General features: G+C 44.2%; 1 protein-coding gene across 2 annotated transcripts in view; it reads left to right on the top strand.

The window, feature by feature from the left end:
* The first annotated feature begins 5,954 nt into the window (after positions 1-5,954).
* LOC134350807 (histone H2AX-like) overlaps positions 5,955-10,616 on the top strand; it is a 29,002-nt gene continuing 24,340 nt past the window's right edge. Inside the window, exons 1-2 of one of the 2 annotated variants that reach the window (XR_010018988.1) lie at positions 5,955-6,814; positions 6,961-7,014. Coding sequence is in view for 1 of the 2 variants with exons in the window: in XM_063056509.1 (XP_062912579.1) it covers positions 5,982-6,367; positions 9,559-9,571 (399 nt within the window). In the remaining variant the exon portion in view is untranslated. Of the gene's footprint in view, positions 6,815-6,960; positions 7,015-9,558; positions 9,572-10,616 lie in introns of those variants that run through there. The other variant, XM_063056509.1, reaches the window with a different exon arrangement.

Raw genomic sequence — 10,616 nt, 5'->3', positions numbered from 1 at the left:
CTACTGTATTTAGCGTTTCTGACAGACATAACGGCTAAATTAAACACACTTAATAACGAGCTCATGGGAAAAGACCAACACCTAACCCACATGATAAGTGCAGTAAAGGCATTTAAGGCCAAGCTCAGTGTTTGGATTTCAAATTTAAAGATAGGGAGGCTGACACACTTTCCCAACTTGGAAAAAATGTTACCAGCCATCACGGAAAAAAATGCTTTTCGCCCTGAGCAGTACTGTGCTCACTTAGACAAACTGGCAATAGAGTTCGATCGGCATTTTGGGGAGTTAAACATCATGAAAGATATTGCTGCATTTATTTCAAACCCATTTCTGCCGATCGATATAGAACAGATAGCAGCCAAACTCCAGCAAGTATTTGGTGTGCCAAGTGATTCTGAAATGGAAATAATTGATTTGCAAAATGACATCAAGCTTAAAACAAGATCAAGGGACGGTGACTTTGGGGGCTTGCTAGCAGGGAGAAGTTTCCTTATCGCACCGCATGTGCACTAAAAGTCAGTGCCTACTTCGGGTCAACTTACCTGTGTGAAATTGCATTTTCACAGATGAAAATTATTAAATCTAAGTACAGGAGTTCTCTTACTGACAGATACCTCACAGACTGTCTCAGACTGGCTGTCTGTAGGTATGAGCCAAATTTCAGGGAACTAGCAGAAAGTATTCAGCCCCAGTCATCACACTGAGTGGAACAGTCAATTTTTATTCATTTATTTTTCGTGTTGAAATAAAACTAAATAATAAAACTTAGAATTAAAGGTGTGAAGTATTGTAATATCCTTAAAGAAAGACAGCTATGGCCTGTTTGATATGCCAGTTACAGTGTTTTCTTGTTTGAACTAATTTGAAAGTTTGACAGAAGTATTTTGTGTAATTCAAATACATTTAGCCCAAATAAAAGGCCTCAAATTGGAAGTACAATCTGAGCTGTTTTTTCTCTAAACGATTTAGTAGGTAGATCTTGCCTTTCACTAAGGTCAAGGTAGGTGATCTTGGGCCTAAAAAGGGTTGGTGACCACTACCTTACAGTGTGGTACCAGCTATTGTAACAGTCTGTGCCCTGACTGTTGTGTAGCGGCTGTTGTAATGTTCCGTGCACTTACAGTCTGGTGTGGCTGTTGTATTGAATATAGTACAGTAGAGCAAGGGAACAGGCCTTTCAGCCCTCTATGTGGTGCCAACCCATTAAATTAGTAATAATTGTGATAACTAAATGAATCTCTTCTCCCTACACAATGTACATATCCTACCATTTTCCACACATTCATGTGGTTATCTAAACATCTCTTAAAAGTCACTAATCTTTTGGCGTATACCACCACCCCCAGCAGCATATTTCAGGCTCCGACCACTCTCTGTATAATACATTTTCCCCTCGCTTCTCCTTTGCGATTACCCCCTCTCATCTCCAACGCATACCCTCTGGTACTAGACATTTCAATCCTTGGAAAAAGATATTTCCTGCCTTCTCTATACCTGCCTTTCACAATCTTATAAACCTCCATCAGATCTCCCCTCAGCCTTTGGTACTCCAGAGAAGACAACCCAAGTTTGTCCAACTCTTGTTATAGGCCCATGCACTTTAACCCAGAGAGTTAATTGGGAGAGATATCTTTTATGCAATCTTTATCATATCTTTTATATGTGGAAGATGCCTGAAGACAAACTGCACAGAGTACAGAGCAGATATTTTCCAGTCAGAAGGAAGGACAGAGATGGCAAGGTAAGAGAACCTTGGATGTCAGGGAGGTGATGACTTCTGTCAAGAAGAAAATGGAAAAGTAAGTAAAGCTTATGTAGTTAGAATCAAGCAGACCACTTGAGGATTACAAGGAATACAGAAAAAATCTCAAGAAAGTAATTAGGAAAGCCAAGGGCATGAAGAATCCTTGGCCAGTTGGATTAAAGAGAATCCTAAGGCATTCTGTACATTCATCAGGAGCAATGTGACGACTAGGGAGAGAGTAGAACGTAGAACATAGAAAACCTACAGCACAATACAGGGCCTTCGGCCCACAAAGCTGTGCCAAATATGTCCTTACCTTAGAACTACCTAGGCTTACCCATAGCCCTCTATTTTTCTAAGCTCCATGTATCCATCCAGGTGTCTCTTAAAAGACCCTATTGTTTCTGCTGCCACCGGCAGCCCACTCCACGCACTCGCCACTCTCTGCATAAAAAAACTTACCCCTGACATCTACTACTACTACGTCGACTCAGGCCTAGGGGGCCGGCGTCGGGCACGATGACAGACTCTCCACTTCTCCCTCTCCCTCATCAGTGTGTTCAGTTCATCCACATTAGCCGTGCCGCTGTCTTCTAGGAGCGTGTTGACCATAGTCTTGAGAGGGCGCCCAGGGTTCATCCTCCCATATGATGACTAGGCTGGCAGGTATCTCGGGGTGGCGTAGACAGTGCCCCGCTAGTTGCAGTCTTCTCACCTCGGTTTAGTGCTGAGCATCGGTAGGTTGTTAAAGAGCTCGACATTCGTCATATGCTGTTGTCAACTCACATCAAGAGCCATCCGGAGCATTCGTGTATAGAAATATGACATCTCCCTGACATCTCCTCTGTACTTACTTCCAAGCACCTTAAAACTATGCCCTCTTGTGCTAGCCATTTCAACCCTGGGAAAAAGCCTCCGACTATCCACATGATCAATGCCTCTCATTATCTTGTACACGTCTCTCAGGTCACCTCTCATCCTCCATCGCTCCAAGGAGAAAAGGCCGAGTTCACTCAACCTATTCTCATAAGGCATGCTCCCCAATCCAGGCAACATCCTTGTAACTCTCCTCTGCACCCTTTCTATGGTTTCCACTTCCTTCCTGTATTGAGGTGACCAGAATTGAGCACAGTACTCCAAGCGGGGTCTGACCAGGGTCCTATAGAGCTGTAACATTACCTCTCAGCTCTTAAACTCAATCCCGCAGTTGATGAAGGCCAATGCACTGTATGCTTTCTTAACCACAGAGTGAACCCACATAGCAGCTTTGAGTGTCCTCGGGACTCGGACTCCAAGGCCCCTCTGGTCCATCTGCCACTTCTCAGCCCAGTTTTGCATTCTATCCATGTCCCACTGTAACCTCTGATAGCCCTCCACACTATTCACAACACCCCAACCTTTGTGCCTTTGCCCGTCTTCTACACTATCTACAACACAACCAATCCTTTATCATTGAGTAGGACCACTCAAGGATAAAGGGGAAACACTTGCTTGGATGTCAATGATGTGGTTGAAGCCATTAATGAGTACTTTAAATTAGTATTTACCAAGCAGGAGGATGTGGAGGATAGGGAGATCAATGCTGAGTGTATTGACATACCAGGGCATTTCATGGTAAAGTAGAAGGTAGTGCTGAGTCTCTTTAAGAGTATTAAAGTGGATATGTCCCCAGGGCCTGATGGGATATACCTCAGGTTATTGAGAGAAGCAAGACAAGAAATTATTAAAGGCCTTGACCAATATCTCCATGTCCTCTCCAGCCACAGGTGAATTCCTGAAGGACTGGCACGTGGCTAATACTGTTCCATTATTCAAGAAGGGAATCAGGAATAATCCTGGAAACTGTCGACCAGTGAGTCTCATGTCAATGGTAGGAAAGATACTGGAGGGAAATTTTAGGAATAAAATTTATGAGCATTTGGAAAATCATGGCCTAATTATGGAGAGACAGCAAGGCTTTATGTGGAGTAAGTAGTGTCTTACTAACTTAAATGAGTATTTTGATGAAGTGATGAGGGTGATTGATGAAGGTACAGTAGTCTACATGGTTTTAGTAAGGTGTTTGACAAGGTTCCTCATCCAGAAGATTAAGATGTATGGGATTCATGGTAAATTGGCCATTTGGATTCACAACTGGCTTGTTCGTAGAAGACAGATGGTAGTGATCGAAGGGACGTATTTCACCTGGAGGCTTGTCATTACTGGTATTCTGCAGAGATCTTACTCTGCTGTTTGTGATGTATCTAAATGACATGGATGAAAATGTAAATGGGTGGGTCAGTTGGTTTGTAGATGATGCAGACATTGGTTGTGTTGTGGATAGTGTAGAAGATGGGCAAAGAATACAGTGGGATATAGATCAGGAGCAGATAATGGCAGAAAAATAGCAGATGTATTTTAACCCGGCCAGATGTGAAGTGTTACACCTGGTTAGGTCAAATGTAAAGAGATAGTTTAAGGCAAGACCCTCAATAGTGTTGATGAGCAGAGGGATCTTGGGCACCAAGTTCATAGCTCCGTGAATGTGGCTACAGAGGTTGATAGGCTGGTTAAGAAAGCCTATGGCAGGCTTACCTTTATCAGTTGAGACAATGTTCAAAAGTCATGAAGTTATGTTGCAGTTTATAAAAATCTAGTTGGATCACATCTGGAGTATTGCTTACAGTTTGGTCACACCATTATAGATGTTGAAGCTCTGGAGACATCAGCATCTCCTCCAAGGCCATGAACATCATGAACACATTTGTGAATGATATTTTCAAGTACATCACAGGTGAGACTTCCTGCCTGGCCATTATAAGAAATGATTGTCCATCAGCTCCCGGGAGATCCAGACTGCCATGTGCGTACTGCTGCTTGGGAAGCTGTCAGATCACGCCATGTCGGAAGGGACAAATGCATTGACCAAATACACCAGCTCCAAGTGTATTTCCACAGAGTGCTGACAAAACAAACTGAAAACCCAATGGCTCAGTTAAACACCACACAGTTTCCATTAAAGAGTCATGGAAAATATTGAAGAGGCACGTCTTAGTATTTCGACAATACTTTTCTGCAACTGCTTCAATTTTCCTCTTTCAGGAGATAATATTCATTAGGATCATGTTGATGACGATTAGCTGTCGCCCTGCCTGGTGACATTCCTGTGATCCTGCACACTGAACTAACACGGAGCTTCCCCTTCTCCTGCCCCATCTTCAAACACTTGTCCCACTGAACTCTCCATTAAAGGTGGATGGAGTTACATGGGATTTTTGTATGCTCTCTGTTGTTCGGGTTATAGTTAGGAAGTGAATGCTGTTTGGTCACTCAACTATACTATTTCCCAGCTGCCCTGAATTTACACCAGCATAAATTAACTGTCATATTGCTGTTTCTCTGCTTCCACCAGTTGATGTTCCATGATGTGACACATTTTCACAAAGAAGGATACACTACCAGAGGCAGTTATGGAAGAATTAATTCACATTCTCTGTGGACAGTAACTAGGATAAAGTGAGTGGTTATGCAGGGAGTCCACGTTCACACAGAGATTTCCAATTGCTTTCTTTTGGTCTATTGTTTAATTTTGTTTCTCCTTTGGTGGGGCCCAGGCCCAAGAACCGATAAATGCAGCAAACCCCGGGTCCGAGAGCCAGGGATGAGCTGATGTTTCAGCGATTTAAGCTCCAAGCCATATTGAAAGTGTCAGTCTGTCAGGTCTGGAGTGAGGGAGTTGTTCAGCTTGCTGCTCGGTGGAGAGTATTGGTCCCTGTGCTGAAGTAAGGCTGCAGCCTGTAACTAACAGGATCCTGGACCGGCTTCGTGGCTGTGAACTCACTTTCATGAGCTTTAGTTCTGAGTATTATTTGTTTACTTTTATAGTTTGCACAATTTGATCTTTTTTTCCACATTGGGTGTTTGACAGTCTTTTTTAATGAGTTCTATTAGGTTTCTTTGTTTTGTGACTGCCTCTGAGGAGATGAACATCAAAGCTCTATATAGTTTGATAATAAATATATTTTGAAATTTTTCTAATTTCATGTCCTTCTGGGGAGTGACAGTTATTTTTCGCGCTTCTCTTGCTGCCGTCTTATCATTGGAGAATCGGACAGCTCACTGATTGGGTGATTCCACATCACCAATCGGAGAAAGCATTGCACCACCAATCGTAAGTGTCCTTCCGCAATCCTCCAGAAGCTATAAAATTGGTGAATGCGGAAACATTTCCTCATTCTCTGCGAAGGAGTTTGCTGAAATGAGTGGACGAGGGAAAACCGGAAAGGCCAAGAGCAAGCCCAAGTCTCGCTCGTCCCGGGCCGGACTGCAGTTCCCGGTGGGCCGTGTTCACAGGCTCCTGAGAAAGGGTAACTATGCTGAGCGGGTGGGTGCCGGAGCCCCGGTCTATATGGCTGCTGTGCTCGAGTATCTGACGGCTGAAATCCTCGAGTTGGCCGGTAACGCGGCCCGGGACAACAAGAAGACCCGCATCATCCCCAGACACCTGCAGCTGGCCGTCCGCAACGACGAGGAGCTCAACAAGCTGCTGGGAGGGGTGACCATCGCTCAGGGCGGGGTGCTGCCCAATATCCAGGCTGTGTTGTTGCCCAAGAAAACCGGCGGGTCCACCAACCCCAAGGCCAAGTAAAGAGAAAGCGACAATTTAAAAACCCAAAGGCTCTTTTCAGAGCCACTCAGATTGTCTGTGGAAGGGCTGAGCACCGACTGGGGTGAGTCCGGGGGTTTACCGTTCAGAGTGTCTGTCGTAGACAACCGTCTTAAACTCTCAAAGCTACCGCAGTTATCTGCACAGAGCGCCCTCTCAGCCCGGACTCTCTCCCATTCCCGAATTGCCTAATTTTACCAGAAAATAAAGACTTTTCCGCTGTCGTCCCGATTTCCTGAATGAATGTAGAGTGGCGATTGGTGGTAAATCTGTTGATGAATGAAACAGCCCAATGAGAGAGCAGCCTCATTCACCAATTAACAGGCGGCAACAGGAAAAGCGCCAAAACTGACCGCCAGACCACCGAGATCGTGACATTTGTAAAGTCCACCGAAAGGAAAGTTATTTTGTAGAATAGTTCAAAAGTAAGTAATTACAGGTGTGTGTGAATAGGAGCCGTCACAAGACGCTGATGCATTCATAATGTGACTGTGAATTAAGTTAAATGTACAAAAGTAAATTTATATCAAGATCTGTACTCCATATACAACCTTAATTCATCTTCTTGCAGGCACCCACAAAGTAAGGAAACAATATAATCTATGAAAAAACACACATAACAAAGACCGACAAACAACGAATGTGCAAAAGAGGACAAATCGTGCAAATGAATAAAAACCACAGAAATAATACATAGAACCTAATCCGCAGCGTCCCCGAAAGTTAGTTTTGCGGTATGAGAGAGTCTCGTATTGAATCACTGATCAGTATAAATGCTGCTTCATAGAACATGACAGTTTTTTATTATTTAAGACGCATCAGGCTATGGACGGTTTGAAAACTGCAGTCAGGGCCGAAACTCCGATGTGAAGTTGTTTTGTGAAACGACCGTTAACCCATTCTGAGTCTCAAATAGATTCAGAGTAAGGTTCAGGACAGTTACATCACCAGAATGCAGGTAATTAACTGCTTTAACGGCAATTAAACCTCATCACCAACAGCAAAAAGCTGTCCGGTAACAATAAGCCTTGTGTGTTCGGGACTCTGGATGCTCAGGAGAGAATAACGTGTCCCTTCCCCTGAATATACTATCCCCAATCACAACTATGTTCCTCTTCTTTCCCCCGTCATAAGTGGCTCCCTGAACCATGGTGCTATGGTTTAGGTGTTCATCCTTCCCACAGCCCTCGTGCTTACAGGGGGCAACAATCTCAGGCCCATTGGGAAAGCCCAGTGGTTGGTAAGGCTGTAGGTGACAGCAAAGTCAGTGGTACAGTGGTCAGGGAGAGTTACCCAGGAGAGAACAGGATCCTGATGAACGGGGGAAGTGAACCTACAAGTAGCAGATGGAACTTAACACAAACAAGTGTGAGGTTTTTCCTTTTCAGAGCTTGCACTGTGAATGGCAGAGTTTTGGGGAGGGCCATAAAGCAGAGACACGTGTTCCAGGAAAACAGAGACGTGGGGAAACAGGATGGTGAAGCGGGCACTGGCAGGCTTGCCCTCGTTGGTTGGTGCATCAAGTACAGGAGTTGGGGTGTACACGTTGTTGGAGAAGTCACACTGTATTGTGTGCAGTTCTGGTCAGCCAGCAACAGGAAAGATGTCATTCAGGTGGCAATGGTGCAGCACACATTCACAGGAATGTTACCATGACTGGAGGGCTTGAGAAATAAGAAAAGACTGAATAGATTGTGACTGTATATCTTTCGAGATTATGATGCTGAGAAAATGTATAGAAATTTATAAAACCACAGGCCGCACTGACTAGTTGGATTATCTCAGTCTTTTCCCCAGGGTGGGGGAAATCTAAAACTAGGAGAGATTTAAGTTCAGAGAGGAGAAATTTAAAACTGACCTGAGGGGAAGTTTTTCCACACAGAGAGTGGTGGGTATACAGAGTGAGCTGCCAGAGGAAGTTGTAATGTAGGTACATTTACAACATTTGAAAAATATCGGGCTTTCCTCTCCATCACATGTGCACAGTCTGCACTGTCTACAGCCTCAAGTCTGACCACTCTGCATTTGAGAGGTTCACACGTGATAGGGAGGGATGTAAAAGAGGAGATGACATAGCATCATTGGTGAGAGAGACCATCACTCCAGTAATGATGGTGGATGTCTCAGAGGCTTTTCACATGACACCCTGTGGGCAAATCTTAGAAATTAAAAGGTATTCACGTTGCCATAGATGAGGTACCAGATGACTGGATGATCTTCTTCATTTCAGAATACCATCAATTTCGGTGTCAACTACAAATTTAAACACACCAGATATGTTCTCGTCCAGATTGTCAATATATTTGACAAACAAAATACACAGCACCTTCACAGCAGTACCACTGGTCACAGGCCTCCAATCAAAAATAGTAATTTATTTATTTTAAAAATCAATTTATCAACAGTCACATCCATATCATTAATATATATGACAAACAACATGGGTGCAGGCACAGATCCCAGAGGCACACCACTGGTCACAGGTCTCCGATCTGGAAACAGTACGGATGTGTAGATGCAGAAGGACCACAGAGGGAGAAGAGCACATCTGTGAGAGTTTGTCAGCACATGAAGATGTTACACAGAGAGTGAAGGGTTGAGGACCAAGGAAGGATGTGAGCCCAAGGATGAGAATGGAAGCCTGCAGTACAGAGCTGGTGCAGTAAGGCACTGACAGACACATACCAGGCAGGAAAAGAAGATGCCCACCATGGATGATCAGTCAGGCGCACCAGACTCCACCAGTCCACTTCCAGATCCACATGGCAACGGCAGAGATTAAGGAGCGGCTCATCTGATCCAGATGCTGTCTTCTCCATCTATCCAGATTAATCTGCAAACCTCAGCAGAAGACTATTACATCACCTCTCATTCTTCAAAACTGAAACAGGTACAGATGAACCCCACTTCAGTTCAGTCTCTTTTGCCCCACCAAGGATAATCTCACCTCTCCCGCATCCTAAGCCAACCCCCCCCCACCCCTCCCACATGGATGACACCATCCCATTGCCACAGGAACAATGTCAGTGATATAAAACACAAATGCCCCAAGGAAGTGGCCTCATATCATGTGACATTCTGAACACAGACTGGGAGTTGGGGCAGAGTGAACTGTCAGTCAGGGAGCCCCCGTAGACACTTCCACAGGGGCTTCACCAGGATATTTCAGGATCAGAACTGCAGTTGGGTAAGAAATACAGAATTTGGCACCAGGACCAAAAGGACAATTATTGAAATTGAAACTAAAGCAGAGAACGCTGGATACCCTCAGCAGCTCAGGAAGCGAAGAGAGTGAACATTTCAGGTCAGAATTTAGAAAGTGAGGGGAAAGCAAGTTCAATTTAATCTGGGTAATTAACATGTTTGAGGAGACATTTCTGAAATATCATCGACGACTCTGTTTCCACTGTTCTCTCTGGCAGCGTACTCCAGGGACTCTGGGTTACAGGGCCTTCTCAGATCCTCTCTTACTCTCTTGCCCACTCAACCTAACACCCTAACCCCATGCAGCACATCTATCTACTTCTGATCTAGGGAAAGCTCTCTGCAACCTACCCAATCTCTGCACCACATGATTTTCCATATGTAAATCATATCCCCTCTTAAGCAGGGTTCGGTGCTGGGTCCATTTTTGTTTGTCATCTATATCAATGATCTGGATGATGAAGTGGTAAAGCGGATCAGCACATTTGCAGATGACACCTAGATTGTGGGTGTAGCTTGCAGTGTGATCTGGGTTACAGGCACATTATTTCTTGAAAGTGGGGTCACAGGTAGGTAGGGTCGTAAAGAGAGCTCTGGGCACATTGGCCTTCATAAATCAAAACATTGGGTACAGGAGTTGAGATGTTATGTTGAAGTTGTATAACACATTGATGAGGCCAAATTTGGAGTATTGTGTGCAGTTCTGGTCACCTGTCCACAGTTAAGCACCTGTTCCAGAGAACACTTGAAGCTGAAACAACAGAGAGAATAAATGCACATTTCCAAAACTTCAAACAATCAGGTGAAGTAGACAGGGTTTTGTGAAAGTGATTCCACATTTAACAACCTTTGAAGTGGGAACACAAGCTGTGGATAAAGGAAACAGTGGTTGTCCTGAACTGAGATGTCCATTTAATAAGCTGCTCCTTCACAGGGTACAAGAAAATGAAAGCTCACCATGAATATTGCAACTTACTGGTGACATAAAGAGAGATGGGAACGTAAATTGTGATGATCAGGTAA

The sequence above is a fragment of the Mobula hypostoma genome, chromosome 8, assembly GCF_963921235.1.
Source record: "Mobula hypostoma chromosome 8, sMobHyp1.1, whole genome shotgun sequence".
Taxonomy (NCBI): Eukaryota; Metazoa; Chordata; class Chondrichthyes; order Myliobatiformes; family Myliobatidae; genus Mobula; species Mobula hypostoma.
The sequence above is the reverse complement of the archived record's forward strand: the minus strand, read 5'-3'. Positions and strand labels throughout refer to the sequence as shown.